This window comes from Delphinus delphis, chromosome 19 (assembly GCF_949987515.2).
Source record: "Delphinus delphis chromosome 19, mDelDel1.2, whole genome shotgun sequence".
Taxonomy (NCBI): domain Eukaryota; kingdom Metazoa; phylum Chordata; class Mammalia; order Artiodactyla; family Delphinidae; genus Delphinus; species Delphinus delphis.
The window spans coordinates 19,846,558-19,862,095 of record NC_082701.1 but is presented as its reverse complement, the minus strand read 5'-3'; the positions used below and the strand labels follow the sequence as shown (position 1 = coordinate 19,862,095).

The window sequence follows — 15,538 nt, the reverse complement described above, 5'->3', positions numbered from 1 at the left end:
CCAAAATACCACATAAGTCTAAAAATATTTTGGCTTATTTCCCCACCTAGAAATATAACCAGGTGGGAAGGCATGATACAAAAAGCAGAATCTATAAAGGAAAAAGGTCAATAGATTGGGCTATATAGAAAATACAAGTCTTTGCACTTCAGCAAAATAAAACCTAAATGTTAAAAGAACAATGACACACTGAGGAAAATCTCCGCTACAATAATAAAAGTTGCATTTACTATATAAAAAAACACTTGCATATTCTTAAGAAAAAAAGGAACTCCAAAAGAAAAATGAGCAAGGAAGAGGAACGTACTTCACAGAAAAAATACAAATAGCCAACACTGTGGAGGTTAAGAAGTACAGGCTAGACTGAGCTCAAACCCTGGCTTGGCCTCTTCCTAGCTGTGATATCTCTGGTAATTTACTTCACTCCTCTGTGCCTCAGCTCCTCAAATGTAATATGGGGATGGTGACAGTGCCTACTTCACAGACCTGTTTTGAGGATTAAATGAGAAACTATTTGAAGTGTGCTCAGAAAAGTGGCTGGTATGCAAGTAAGCATTCAACAAATGTTAGCTGCTATTGTTATTCTAGTTATTATTGTTATTATTATCTTTATATGAAAAGATGTTTCGACCTTACCTAGAATCAAAGAAATGAAAATAAGAACTAAGATTATCATTTTTATGCCTATCAGACTGGCAAACATGAAACTGCTGAAGAGACACTATCACTGGCAGGAGGAGGATGGAGAAGCAGGTACTCAAACAAGACGTCTGTGGGAGTGAAAACGGATTCCACTTTCTGGGGGGCAACTCTGGACAGACGTGTCCAAATGCTTGAAAAGTATATACCCCTTGACACAAATTCTACCTTAGGGATTTGTCCTAAGGAAACAGTAGAACAAGATGCATGTACCAGGTTATCTCAATATTAACCAAAGAAAAAAAACTGTGAATAACTTAAATTTTAAGTATCTTAAATAACCAACATAGGATCACCATACAATGGGATTCTATGCAATTGTTAAAATGATGCTGTAAGTTTATATTTACTAACCTGTAACTCTGCCTGTGATATATTTTTAAGTGAAAGAATAATCAGGTTACAAATGACGACGTATGGTTATAACCCAAACCCGACATGATCTGGTCCCTCCTACTGCTCTGCCCTCATGTCCCACCATTTCTCCCCGGCTCATTCAGCTCCAGCCTCCTGGGTCCTCATGAGTGTTTTTTTTTTTTAAATATATGTACGTATTTATTTATTTTTGGCTGTGCTGGGTCTTCGCTGCTGCGCACGGGCTTCTCTAGTTGCGGCGACCAGGGGCTACTCTTCGTTGGGTGCACGTGCTTCTTTTTTAAAAAATTAATTATTTATTTTTGTCTGAGTTGCATCTTCATTGCTGCGCGTGGGCATTCTCTAGTTGCGGTGAGGGGGGCTACTCTTTTGTTGCGGTACGCAGGCTTCTCATCGTGGTGGCTTCTCTTGTTGCAGAGCACGGGCTCTAGGCGCACGGGCTTCAGTAGTTGTGGCACACGGGCTCAATAATTGTGGCTTGCGGGTTCTAGAGGGCAAGCTCAGTAGTTGTGGCGTACAGGCTTAGCAGCTCCGTGGCATGTGGGATCTTCCCGGACCAGGGCTCAAACCTGGGTCCCCTGCATTGGCAGGTGGATTCTTAACCACTGCGCCACCAGGGAAGCCCCCTCGTGAGGTTTTCTAAGCATGCCAACCTCACTCCCACCTCAGGGTTTCTGCTCTTGTTCTCTCGGCCTAGAATGTTCTCTCTAGATCTATGCGTGGCTTCCTCACTTCATTCAGGGCTACTCTGATGTCACCTCCTCAGGGGAGCTTTCCCTGACCACTCGAGTGAAGTGCTGTGCCACACACACACCCCCGTCACTTCTCTGTCCCTTCACCTTAGTTGTTTTCACAGTGTCCATCACTAGATACATTTATTTGTTTACCTGTTTATTGTCTTCCTTCTGCTATTAGATTGCAACCCCACACAGGAAGTGCTTAATAAGCCTCTGGCGACTGAGTGACAGAATACATTCACTGAATTGTTTACGTTGATGAGATAAGAAATGTTGTGTGATATCTATTTTCTTGTCTATACTTTTCTGGAAATTTTACAATAAATACATAATACTTTTATTCTCAGAAAACAATAAAACCATCTCTGTTTTGAAAAACAAAATTTTACCTTCCTAATTTTGTTTGATCTAAGCTTGTATTAAAAGCAATTTATTCCCTTCAGTTTGATATTCGGGGTTGGCGGCTGATGTGTTTTTTGTGTAACTGAAGAAAATAGCCCAGGATTTACATCTGCCCTGGACAGAGCTCAAACAGCAACAACTGTGTGTTAACTGCGTAGATTTTCATGCCAGACAGACAGACTGACACACACAGACACACACGTACACCTAAAACAAAACCAAAATCACAATGAAACCAAATCAGAATGCGAACATTGTTACCAGTGGCAGGCTCGCAGGGAACTGGGGTGTAATATTTGGAGTACACTTCATCTTTTGGCCGGTCAGGAAACACGTAGATAAGGTAACTCAGGTCTCCCAAGCGGTCAGCCAGGGACCGGATGGAGAAGTCTCTGGTGGTAAAAGGCATCAGATTCCAAAACATTCTTTCCTCTAGATCAAAAAACAGAATAATCATAGTCTAAATATGATTTCTGAACAGGAAATTTTAAAATCCAAATATACTACAAATAAAGCTCTCCATTAAAATTGTCCCAATAAAAATCTCCATTTAAAAATTACCATAGGGCTTCCCTGTTGGCACAGTGGTTGGGAGTCCGCCTGCTGATGCAGGGGACACGGGTTCATGCCCTGGTCCGGGAAGATCCCACATGCCGTGGAGTGGCTGGGCCCGTGAGCCATGGCCGCTGAGCCTGCGCGTCCGGAGCCTGTGCTCCGCAACGGGAGAGGCCACAACAATGAGAGGCCCGCGTACCGCAAAAAAAAAAAAAAAAAAAAAATACCATAGGTTGTAGATCAAGTAGTTTTTTAAAAATTTATATATTATTTATTTAGTTTTGGCTGCATTTAGTCTTTGCTGCTGCATGCTGGCTTTCTCTAGTTGCGGCAAGCGGGGTCTATTCTTCATTGTGGTACGCGGGCTTCTCGTTGCGGTGGCTTCTCTTGTTGCAGAGCATGGGCTCTAGGCGCGCGGGCTTCAGTAGTTGTGGCTCGTGGGCTCTAGAGCACAGGCTCAGTAGTTGTGGCGCATGGGCTTAGTTGCTCTGCGGCATGTGGGATCTTCCTGGACCAGGGCTCGAACCCGTGTCCCCTGCATCGGCAGGTGGATTCTTAACCACTGTGCCACCAGGGAAGCCCGATTAAGCAGTTTTTTAAAGTCATGGGTAGATAAGCAGGTAACACATATACCACTTTCCTAGAGATCTAATGATCTCAGGTAGTTTCCAGTTCAAACAGTATTCTGTCCCTCCCTAGAAGAAACTTCTTGCTGACTCCAGTCCCTGATTCCCTGTACAAAAGTATGAAAAAGAGATAGGAAGTGTGTCCATAGCCAGAGGGTGCATGGGAGTTATTAAAAGCTGTTAAAATCTTTAAGTCACAAAAAACTAGCAAGCTACTCTTGTCTTACCGTGAGAGTCAGAGGAAAAGAACTAACATTCTTGAATGGAAATGATCGATGGCAGTATCCTTATGTTAGGATAAAGGAATAATGAAAATAGCACATTATTTCCACTCTAATGACTCCAAACAACAGAGTAATTCTTTACTGAAATAAGCTCAAGGTTGAGTAATAGGAAGGCAAACATTTCAAAAGGGAAGCTGCTGAGATTTTGGACAGGATACTGCATCACATGTAGCCATACGTCGGGTTGTACATCTGTGTTTCTCAAAATTAGTAATTGTGTTTCCCATAATAAGATTTTACACAAGCTGCAGCTGTGTCATGCTTATACATTTCTGCTTCCCATAATTACTACTCGTGCCCAGGAATAATAAGTACTCAATAAATTGTTAAAGTAATTTTGCAACAAAAGCACCTAACCAGAGCCAAGGTGTGTCTTAAAAAGGGAGGGGCACTCACGAGAATCAAACTTCCAAGCAATGGTGATGCCACCAATTTCAGAGTCACTGAACCTCAGCAGGAAGGTCCCGTCAGGCTTGTTAATGAGTAGGTCGTGGGCCTGTTGCTTGTTCACGAAACCCAAGATAGCCCTGGATCACAAAGGCCAAATGAGCAGAAGCAGAGTGTGATGTTTTAATGCCAGAAAAAAGACCTTGCTACTACTCTACCGCTGACTTAACAAATGGCAATTCTCACCCATCATTCCAATGAGGCTTGAGATGTTTTTTTAACACTTCCATCACACCGTCAAACCACTGCCAGAAAGTGTAATTCCGTCCTGGTAAATTCTCCTGGTTGGAGATACAACAATGAACACAAGAAGGCAAAAGTAACACTTGGGATATTATTACCTGTATATACTTTAACTGGAAAAATTAAATGGAAAACAACATCTACATTGTCAGAATCATACAAATATACACACCTACCTGAGTTTGACCAAATGGTCCTACAACCCAAAAACAGAATAGAGGGGAAAAGACGGAAGAAGGGGAAAACACCACAGAGCAATTACCAACACCCAGTGGACCCTGGCTACACATACTTTCCCCTGTATCTAGGCTGACTAGTCCTTTGCTGGTTTTGATGTGTGGTCTGTGACCAGCAACAGCAGCATCACCTGGGAGCTTCGGAGAAACCTGTAAATCTGAATGGGATTAGATCACACCGTGAGGCCACAGGGAACACTCCATCATACGGGTGTTACCAACAATTATCAGCAAAATGCAGTGATCTGATTCCGGTGGAAGGCAGGAGCCGTACTGTAATGGCAAAGACAGACCACCTAGGCCTCCTGCTTCCCTATCAAACCTCCTCTGACCACCAGTGAACCTGTTAGCCAGCTGGTTAGCATGCGACCATTTAAAAGAGTTCCACTCAGAGACTGTGAGATCTCTGAAGTAGGGCATGTGCGGTGAGGGTGGGGGGCATAAGCAAAGACACGAAAGTTCAGTTTATAATCAGAGGTGTGACGGGTGACATCTGAACTACCAGATGCTAGAGGCAAAGTTTCCTTCATCAGCAACCTCTTTTGCAGGCTGAGGGTCCCACGGGAGCCTGACTTTGCATTACACATCAAGGAACACCAGAGAGTCAAGGGGACAGAGCCACGGAGTCTTCATCATCACGAAAGCCTTACTTCTCATGAGTTACGCTGCCGTTTACTTTGCTGTTTCCTTTACAAAGGAAGAAAATGCACTAGCCGCATGCAAGGCCCAATTTGCTGATAGAGTCAAACATCATTTTCTACATAAAAAAGTATGTGGTTGTCCAGCTATTCAGAAGCTTCCTACTACCACGGGCACGTCGCATTAGAGACATGAGGAATGAGGGCTGAGGGCAGGGAGACTCCTGAGGGATCTGGTTTGCAGGGGCCGATCTAACTGCAGCGGGCGGCGTCCCTCACCCTGTTGAACTGGGACCAGGACACGGACATGCCGTTGTAGTCCTCGAGGTGGCTGCTACCGCTGTTGAAGAGCTTCTGCGCCAGGAACACGAGGTTCTCCTTGGTCAGGCCCCGGTTGCTCTGCACTTCGGCCTTGAATTTCATGTTGAGCGCCTCGCACAGCTGCGGCCACAGGACTTTGTCAGGCACTGCAAACGGCACCCTGCCCTGGTGGGGAGAGAAGCCAGAACCTTAGGAGAAAACAGTTGCATGATTTATTCCCTCAACCTGCAAAAGAAAAACACTGATGGCTGGATGGAGTTACGAACACTTGTCTCTGAGCCTGAGGATAAACTCAAGCTTCCCTGGGGTATGCGTTTCTGTGAAATTCGGAAGGTTCCATTCTACCACCTTCACACGTAACTTAGAAGGTAACCTCGGGCGACCTGTGGTGTCCTGTAAATGAGCTGCTGGACGTACAGTGCAATCCTACTTTCTTTTTTTTAATCGTTCTCTCCTCATTCCCTTATTTATTTATTTAGAATTTTATTTATTTATTTATACAGCAGGTTCTTAGTTAGTTACCTATTTTATACATATTAGTGTATATATGTCAATCCCAATCTCCCAATTCATCCCGCCCCCACCCCCACCCCCACTTACCCCCCTCGTGGTGTCCATACGTTTGTTCTCTACATCTGTGTCTCTATTTCTGCCCAATCCTACTTTCTAACAGCCACGAAAACAAAACATGACCAAGGTCTGGCTCTGACACTCAAAGGGAGTCAAAATCTACAAGACTGGTTCTCTAGGTACAGAGAATGTGTGCATGTGTCCATAAGTGTGTGCTCACGTGTCAGCGTGTGCACAAGTGTCATCCTTGCCCTTGACCCCTTCTGCCAAGAACTCTAGCTCAAAGTGAAATAACATATATACATATATTCATATATATATATATATATGAATCACTTTGCTGTACACCAGAAACTAACACAGCATTGTAAATCGACTATACTTCAATAAAAAAAGTAAATAAATAAAGAAACAGCATAAGATGTACACTAGTCATTAACGTAACTAAAAATGTTAAAAATGCTTACTTATTTAGACAAGATACTTTAGGAATGACATATCACAGGAGGTGCCAGAGTTACATGAGGAGTGAGATCTGTGGATGCACAGGGAGGGAAATGAGAGCAGACACGGCAATCCTATCCAGGAGGCTTATATTTTTTTAATTTTAATTTTTTCCTTGTCTTTTGATTCTCATTCATTCATTCTTTCCTGTATACACACACACACACATTTCTATACGTATATTTATTTATCTGTTTGTTTGTTTAAATGTCTAGTCAGTCAGTGAATCAGTCGTCCTCCTGTTCCAACTGACTGTTCATCCCAAATCCTCTTTTGGATCAAGTCTTCAAGCTCCTTAGGCAGGTAGTTTTTAAAAGGAGCCTCAAACGCAGGGTTTGTAGCACAAGCATCGTAGAATTTCTGCTAAGAATCTCACCCCTACGGCAAAAATATTGTTCTCTAAAGAGGCCTGTTGAAAATGCCAAGTTGTACTCTTCACATTAGAGCCACATTAGAGAAGGACATACTTTTACGTCCCAAATAACAAGTATAACCTTTTATCATGCTTTTGTGGCCTAATCTCTACTGGAAATATGCCAACACATGGAACTCTGCCTATGAAATGTTTTGAAAATGATCAAGCAGCACATGAGTGGTAACCAGATAGCATCTGGGTGCGTAAATCTGCAGAATCGTATTTATTTCTTTACACAAAGCATCTCATTCTTCACGAGACTTGGGATGAATCACAGAATCTAAAATTTGGAAAGGACATTAAAGCTCACCCTCAGTCATGGGAGGGAAGAGGACAGGAAGCAACTTCGAAGCTAAGTGACTTCCTGAGAGGTACAACCTCTAAAAGAAACCCGGGAGTCCCAAATTCCATTCATGGTTTCACCCACAATTCAAAATACTATTTATAGAGCACTGACTATGTGACAAGCATTCTGGGTTATCCCCTAAATGAATCTTCCAAACACCACTCGGGAGCATTATTCTCCCTGTGTTGCAGACACTTATGGGAAATTTAGACTCAGAGAGGTCAAGTGAATTTCCTGTTGTCACAGAGTGAGGAAGTGGTGGAGCTTGAATTGAAATCCTGGCCTTTCTTCAAGCCCCTGCTCATTCTACTTTCCACATACTCTCCATTCTGCCTCCCACTAAGGAAAACTGCATTTTTCTTCTATGCCTTTTGGTGGGGATAAAGAGACTTGAAAGAGATTCATGACAACAGTATCAAAATCTTGAGACCCACGGGCCCAAAGAATACACTCACAGGCTCTGCAAAAGCGTTGTCCCAGAGAACAGTGGCCGTCGCATTGTTGTCCTGGCTGCCGTGAACAATCACCACCACCGGGAGGGACAGGGTCTGAAAAAGACACAGGAGCAGGGCTGAGCTCCTGCAGCCACACGCTCCGCCCTCCTCCCCTTTTTTTCTATCACAACACGTTTATTCTCTCTACAAGTTTCAGTAAATGTCACCCTTGAATACAGAATAGGAAGGGCTCCAGGAATAATGAGACTTTGCACATTGGCACAGGCTTAGAAATTTTAGATATTTTTAAAAGAGACATTTCTGTGTGACATTTTGGTATTTAGGTATTTCTTAGGTATTTCTGAAGGATGGAGTAAGTTTCTCAAAGCTAGAGACTAAGAGAGAAAAGAGGAGAAAAATGGAGACATTTCCGGGGAAAAAGAGCAAGTAACGAATGTCTAAAATTACTACAACTGTACTCAAATCCATCCTGACTGATGTTTCTCTTGGTTCGCTTCTGCCCACATCTCCAGCTATTTCATTTCGTTATTATTTGTTCATGGCTTAAGAGAATCTAAGAGATAGAGTCCTAAGGATGAGGTCTCCTCACTTCTGTTCACCAGTAATCACAAGAAGATACACCTGAAACTAACACAACATTGAAAATCAACTATACTCCAATATAAAATAAAAATTAAATTAAAAAATTATCACAAGAAGATACTCTGTGATCAAAACAATTCTTTTGGGATATAAAGTACACACACACACACACACACACACACCTTGACTTGAAAAACCAGCTCATTTCCACCAACACTGAACTGTGATTCAAACAGGATTGTAAATTTTTCTTCCGTCACCGACTCCGCTCCACGACGGTCAGACCTCTTAATTCGTTTCAGGGACTGAAAAGGAGAAAAATAGAGGATAAAGCCCTCAAACAGCTAGGGACAATTCGTTCACCCTCCTTCCCCATCCTCACCATGTTCCTGAAGTGAGCGCTGAGGGTGCACGTGGCCTGGTGATACTCCATCACACAGCAGTTGTTCAAGATCTCTCCGCTGTAATCACTGCAAATCAGACAGACAACTTTAAACCCATACAGGGTCTCAGCACACACAAGGTAGAAAACACATTGGGGGTGGGAGGAAATAAAGAAGGTTGTCAAAAAACTTAAGTCATTTAAGAGGAGATTGGGGTTCGGCTGTATAATCTATCTAAGAAATAAATGTACATAAAACACATAAGAAGTTTCCTATAGACATATCCCTACTAAATCATACTTTCTTCACAGAAGAACCCCCTTACTGCTTCTCTGAGAGCTGGAAGGGGACACAGAGCTAATGGGGCTCCTACAAAGGAACGGCCAGGCCTAGAAACTTCCGAGAAGGTGGGATCACTTTCCTATTTCGAGGGCAACGTACTTGCGGGTGTTCTCGTTCTTGAGCAGCGACTTGGCCTGCTGCTCACTGATGATGGTCGCCTTCACCTGCGGGGGGTTCATGTGCACGTTCAGCTTCCCGCCCACCAGCAGGCGCACGGTGGCTGCGAACTTGGTCTGGGTCTTCAGGACCTGAGGGGGCTGCTTCTCGATGATGAACGTGCTGCGGGGACACAAGTGAACACGTGACGCCTCAGGGGACGGCGCTCCGGTCCCTCCCTCCGCGTGGCGAGGCCGCCTTGCGCGGGGCACAGCAGGCGAAGGAAGGGCTGGTGGCACAGCCCCCGGTCCCGGGGGGGGCCACTGTGAGTCGGGGGAGCTGGCAGGAGGGGAGGCAGTGAGATGAACTCAACAGCTGAAATGGGGGGAACAAGCCCATACAGTGTCCACGAGAGAAACCGGGCAAGGTGAACCGCAAGAGGCCACAGCAACAGGCGACAGAGGGGGATGGGATGAGGGTGTGAGGCACAGACGGAAGGGTTCAGGCCAGAGCGCCCTGTCTGTAAAGACCCTGCTGCCCGCGACCCAGGCCAACCGGATGGGGCCTGGGCGAGGCCAAGAGGCAGCAATCACCTGGTCACCAGGGCTGAGATGATGTCTGTGATGGTGGCGTTGACCTCAGCCAGCATCTCCTCCACGGGGCCGGGGATGGGCAGCTGCTGGCAGAGGTGCTCAGCTCTGCGGATCTGCTGCCGGTTCTGCCAGATGATCTCCGCCAACTTCTCACACCTGCACGGGAGCCCCGAGGCCAAAGGGAAGGACAAAGCCTTCACCCCCTTCCTCCAGGCCAGAAGCCAGAAGGCTCCCAGGCTGGGGAGAAGGCCCAGACCCAGCTCCACCCCAGGAAGCCTCGGCACCTTAGCCGCCCGGCCTGTCCACTGAGCAGAGCACAGCTGCCCTGCCTTCCAGAAACACAAAGAAACTCACAGGAGGAGCGACCCTGACTTGGGTCCAACCAGCCTGAGCGTCGCTCTGCACACCTGGCCCCACCCCACTCCCTCACCCAGGGACGCCCCTCCCGGGGAAGGCGGCACAGGACGGGGGCACCAAAGTCTGCATCAGGAACCAGACCACTGGTGAAATGAGACCTGTGCCCCGACAGAGGGAGCCGGCTGCTCACGGAAACACAGGAGCAGGACAGCAGCCGGTGGCGCCACGCTGAGCCCCTGCCGCCCCCGCCTGGCCCCCCACACCCACTACCAGGATTGTAGCACGTCCAGGCTGCCCTCGGGGGGCCCTCCGTTCCCCGCCAGCTGCTGCCGCCGCTTCCACTGGATCAGCTCGTCATCCAGAATGATGGTCTGCTGCTTCCGCAGCAGCTGCAGGGTCTTCTGGTGCTTCTCGGCCAGCTCCTGCGGGGCGGGCGAGGGGAGCGGCCCTTCTGGGCTCTCAGAACACCCCGCAGGGCCTCCCCTCACTCCTTGCCGACCCACTCTGCCCTGCGTGCCCACACAGGGGGGAAGGCTCTGGCCTCCTGCTCTGCTGGGTCCTGCTCTCCTCCTGGCTCTCTCCCTCCCTCAGGTCCACACCCGGGAGGGGAGGGACGCAGAGCCCACTCACCACGCGGTACTGCTGCAGCGTCTGGGCCTCGCGCTGCAGCCAGGCCTCCAGGGACACCTGCTTCTGCTGGAGGGCCGTCTCCCGGCTCAGACGCTCCTGGGGGTTCAGCTGGGCCAGCTGGGCAAACTGAGCTGGAGGAGGGGACAGGACACCCACGACCATGACCTCCCCGGGTCCAGCTGGGAGCCCGGCAGAACTGCATTCACCTGTTCTGGAGGCAAAACCCTGGAGGGGACACAGCTGACAAGTGGCCAGTCAGGGTTCCACAGCCATGGCGCCCAAAGATGAGTGGGCTCCGTCCCCTGGCCCCCCGACTCTGAGCTCCCCTTGGGGAGTGGGGAGACGGAAGCTCGGGGTACAGCTGGGGAGGATCCAGCCCATGGCCTCCCTGTCTGCTCAGCCCTCCTCTCCCCACGCGGGGTCCGGCTTAGAGCCACCCTGCCTGGTCTGAAGTGTGTCCTTGCCGTTTAAAAGGCGGGTGAACTCGGGCAAATCACCTCACTCTCCCATGCCTCAGCTTCCCCAGGTGTAAAATGGGAGAATCACGGCACCTGCCTCAGTGGCTGCTGTGATGTTAAATGAGCAAAAATGATACAGAAAATACTCAGGAAGCTGCCTGGCACCATCAGCTCCAGGTGAGAGTCAGTCCTCATGGTCAGTGGGTTACAGGACGGGATTAAAGGCTGATGGAGCAGCTCTCAGGACAAAGCCGCATCGGGAAGGCCCTGCTCCACGGGGCTGAGCGCAGCAGCCTCTCCTCGGGGAAGCGGGGTGGGCGGGGGGGTGTTTCTCCAGGTGCTGAAGGGGCCTAACATGTTTGTCCAGGTTGGGTCTCTGTGAGCTCAGCAGACCAGCCGGAAGAGGGAGGGAGACAGAGTGCAGGGCCACTGGGGACACGAAAGCAGCAAGATTCTCTCAAGAGAGGGAGGCAGCTTCTCTCCACACCAGCTGTCAGGCATCTCATCGATGGCAGGAATAAGGTAACGAGGCCTCACTGACGAGGCCTTTTCAAAAAATCTGTTATATGATACTTAAGACCTAGGCAAGTATTGATAGAAAGGATGATACAAGGAACACCTGTGTATCAAGACGCCAGCTTAAGAAAGTAAACATTTCCACAGTTAAGCACCTGTACACCCTCCCCTGCCGGCATCCCCATCCCTCCCTCCACAGGCAATCACCATCCTAGATGCTGGCATTCCTACCCCCACCAACAGGCTTTTGGAACGTCCCACAGTCCTTACTGGGGCTGAGTCAAGAAGATGAGAGCGTCAGTCAGTAGGTCTTGGTCAAGTTCCCGGCAGGCCTCTGAGGGCCATGTCACACTGACCGAGGCCCTGCCCTATGGACGCACAAAAGCAACTAAGGACACACTAACACAACCCTAGACAGCCAGGAAGGCCCAGAACTAGAAGAGAACTTAGAAACATGGCTCTCACATGACTGCGGGGGACTGAGCAGGTAAGGAACACAGCAGAAGAATCTGGAGAGCCACCTCGGAATCCTGCCACCCACAGGGAGGTGGTGGGGATCCCAACACCAGGCTCCGCCTCCTTATGCAAGTGACCCACTTAGGTCTCTCCTGGCAAATTGGAGAAGCTTCTGGGAAGGACGCCAGGACACTTGAGGCAATGTCTGCTCCACTGGAGGGAGCTGAGACTTCCCTTGCACACACGGATCAGTAGTCTTTGTTTCTGATGGGTGCACTTGATCAATGAGACTGAACTGACATTGCACTATGGGGACAGACCCAAACCAGAATCGAAACCCAACCTCACAAGTAGGAAACAGAAAACCCCAGAACAGGATCATCAATACTGTCAACCAGTCAACGGCCTTGGGTAGAAATAATAGCCTGAAATGTCCTGCTCCCTAATGTAGCAGGAGGGCCTTCCTTTCTTTCGGGTCAGTCTGGGATGGATTCAGATCTGAAGAAGAGCTGCTAGAATTATCCCCCCAACATTTACTCAACAGCTGCTACGATTCGGGCTGTGCTAATCTCAGGGTACAGAGATAAAAGACATAGTTCCTTCTCAACAAATTTATATTCTACTGGGGAGGACAGAGTTAATAAATAGTATTAATACAGTTCTCAAATGGAGCCCACAGGCACGGCAGTAGGGGAGCACCTGCTATGTGTACGCATGTGTATTTTCATGGCTGCTTGGTTGAGCAAAAGCTTCTCTGAGATTTTGAACTGGGCATGCAACCAGGGAGAGGAAACTACAGGTACACCTCATCTTACTGTGCTGCAATATACTGCACTTCACATGTACTGCATTTTTACTTTTTTAAATAAATTGAAGGCTTTTAGCGACCCTGTGTCAAGCAAGTCTATTGGCTGACATTTTCCCAACAGCATTTGCTTGTTTCTTGTCTCTGTGTCCCATTTTGGTAATCCTCGCAGTATTTCAAACTTTTCCATTATTGCTGTATTTGTGATGGTGATCTTTGATATACTACTACAGCTTGCTGAAGGCTCAGATGGTTAGCATTTTTTAGCAATAAAATATTTTTAAATTAAGGTATGCACATTTTTTTAGACATAATGCTATTGCACACTCAGACTACAGTCTAGATAAACATAACTTTTATATGCACTGGGAAACCAAAAAATTCATGTGACTTGCTTTATTGCAATATTCACTTTATTTTAGTGGTTATGGAATCAAACCCTTGGCATCTCCAAAGCATGCCTGTGTTAAAGTCACCCTGCCAAATTCTATAAGGTCAACAGGGGGCGCTCGTGGGGCTCCACACCCTCCAGACTGAATTCTGACTCTGTACCCAAGTGCCAGCAGGATTTACCGCAGGCAGGGGAGCCCTTGTCTGTAAGGGCTAACTGAGATGCACTAGTTGCTCTGCCCCAGGACGGCCTCTCTGAATAACCACACAGAACAACATTAAAAGGCTGTAAAACACAGCCCGCCGTGGCCCTAATACCCTCCCTGCTTAGAAAGGTTAACATTTCAATAAAGCATCACTTATAAAATGTCTGCCACATAAAGTACTGTCTGCTACTGTTTCCTTAGTCCGTGTGCTCCTTCCCACAAGAGGAAATGTCTTCGCTCACAGCCCAGGAGCTCCTTGGATATGGGTAGTCAGAGTGAGACCCCAAGCTCTCCAAGGGCCAGCGCCTGTCTTCCCTTCCAAAGCCTCAGCCTCCTGCACTGCCTTCAATGCAAATGATTCTCTGCTACTCCAGAGAGAGGTAAACGCTTCTAAATGGAGAACTGGTTCTCTTCCAACCCGACCAGCTTCTTTCTAGTCCTCATTCCCGTCCCCCAGACACACGCTGCCCTCCCACACCAGCCTCACCCTGGATCCTCAGGCTCTCTTGATACTGGATGATGAAGTACTCTTGAGTCTGCTGCAGCTTCTTCAGCTCATTCTCTGTGTCTTGCGTGACCAGTCGCAGCTCCTCAAATGTCTGGTTTATCTGAAGGTGTTTCTGGGACATGGCATCAGCGAGACTTCCAGCCGGAGAATTACCCTGGAGACAGATCAGGGAGAAAGTGTGGGCAGCAGTGAGCTGGGCAGGAGGATGGGAGAAAGCCTTAGGCCATAGTCCTAAGGAAAGGGCGATGCTCGCATTATAACTGGGCTGAGATGCCAAAAGCTAAACTTTCAGTCAGAGAATTGCAAGTGTTACTTGTGAGAGTTGGGGTAGAGTGGGAAAAGAGGAGCAACAGAAGACCTGGCAGACTACGGCATCTTCATAAAGTATTGCAGAAAGCTTCTGACCTCCACCAGAGTATCCCACCCAGGGTCCATCTGGGTTCTCTCTGGAGAGACTAGAACTCAACATGTCCCAGGAGTTACCTGGGTTTTCCTACTAATGATGATGACCCCTCATTTCACAGTCACTCACTGACCCAATGCCACCTGTGCTAGGTGCTGGGGACACAGTGGAGGACAAGGCTGTGGGAACACACATCATCTGTGTCCTCCCTCAAGACCTTCTTGTGACTGAGGGAAGAGGGTGAACCACTCACAGGCGGTGTCCTGGAGACCCCAAATGAAGTGACAGGGGGGGTATCCACAAGGGCTTTGTGGATCCAGCCACTGAACTGCCCTGGTTGGGGGGTTGGGGGGTGAGCAGAGGCTGTTCTTAAGTAACCTCACCTGAATATAAGCACGCCTCTCCTCAAATATAGTTCAGTTGGGGTAAAATTATTTTGCACTTGTTCACACTGCTTTGTGGTTGCGATCTCATCAAGGTTACAAGTCAGTTAAGATCAGAGACCAGGCTTCTATTTCCTTTGGGCTTCTTAGGACAATGCTCTGTTTATAGTGACACCAACAGATGCACACCGAGTCATCTTGACAAAGCTGGGTCCAGAAAGAGCTGGGCAAGAAAGGACATCCCAATGCCTCTCCCCAAACCCATGGGACACTCACATTGTTGGCTTCTCGGACCAGCCTCTGTTCATTGTACAGAATATGGCGGATGCAGCGGACCAGCTCCATGGGGCAGCGATCGTATGTGTTCTGAAAGAATCCAAGAGCAAACATCACTTTGTTCCACTCCATGCTATGGGGCCGAACTGTACCTCAGAGCAGGGGGCCAGATCATAAGATTACACAATGGTGTAATCATGAGAAAAGCTACTCCTCCAATGCCAACGGGGACAAGAAAAGCACATTGTGGGAAACCCAATTACAGGAAGAAGGTAAAATTATTCTATTTATTGCATCTTAA

The 15,538-nt window shown here is 47.7% G+C and overlaps 1 protein-coding gene across 5 annotated transcripts in view; it reads right to left on the bottom strand.

The window, feature by feature from the left end:
* Window positions 1–15,538, bottom strand: part of LOC132414190 (signal transducer and activator of transcription 5B) — a 71,802-nt gene that overhangs the window by 4,776 nt on the left and 51,488 nt on the right. For all 5 annotated transcript variants that reach the window (XM_059996569.1, XM_059996570.1, XM_059996568.1 and 2 more), the window contains 13 exons: window positions 15,238–15,327; window positions 14,155–14,329; window positions 10,837–10,967; window positions 10,477–10,628; window positions 9,850–10,005; window positions 9,260–9,439; window positions 8,818–8,905; window positions 8,618–8,740; window positions 7,854–7,946; window positions 5,522–5,728; window positions 4,312–4,406; window positions 4,075–4,205; window positions 2,475–2,645 (listed from right to left, as the gene is read on the bottom strand). In XM_059996569.1, coding sequence (XP_059852552.1) covers window positions 2,475–2,645; window positions 4,075–4,205; window positions 4,312–4,406; window positions 5,522–5,728; window positions 7,854–7,946; window positions 8,618–8,740; window positions 8,818–8,905; window positions 9,260–9,439; window positions 9,850–10,005; window positions 10,477–10,628; window positions 10,837–10,967; window positions 14,155–14,329; window positions 15,238–15,327 — 1,792 coding nt within the window. The remainder of the gene's footprint in view (window positions 1–2,474; window positions 2,646–4,074; window positions 4,206–4,311; window positions 4,407–5,521; window positions 5,729–7,853; window positions 7,947–8,617; window positions 8,741–8,817; window positions 8,906–9,259; window positions 9,440–9,849; window positions 10,006–10,476; window positions 10,629–10,836; window positions 10,968–14,154; window positions 14,330–15,237; window positions 15,328–15,538) is intronic.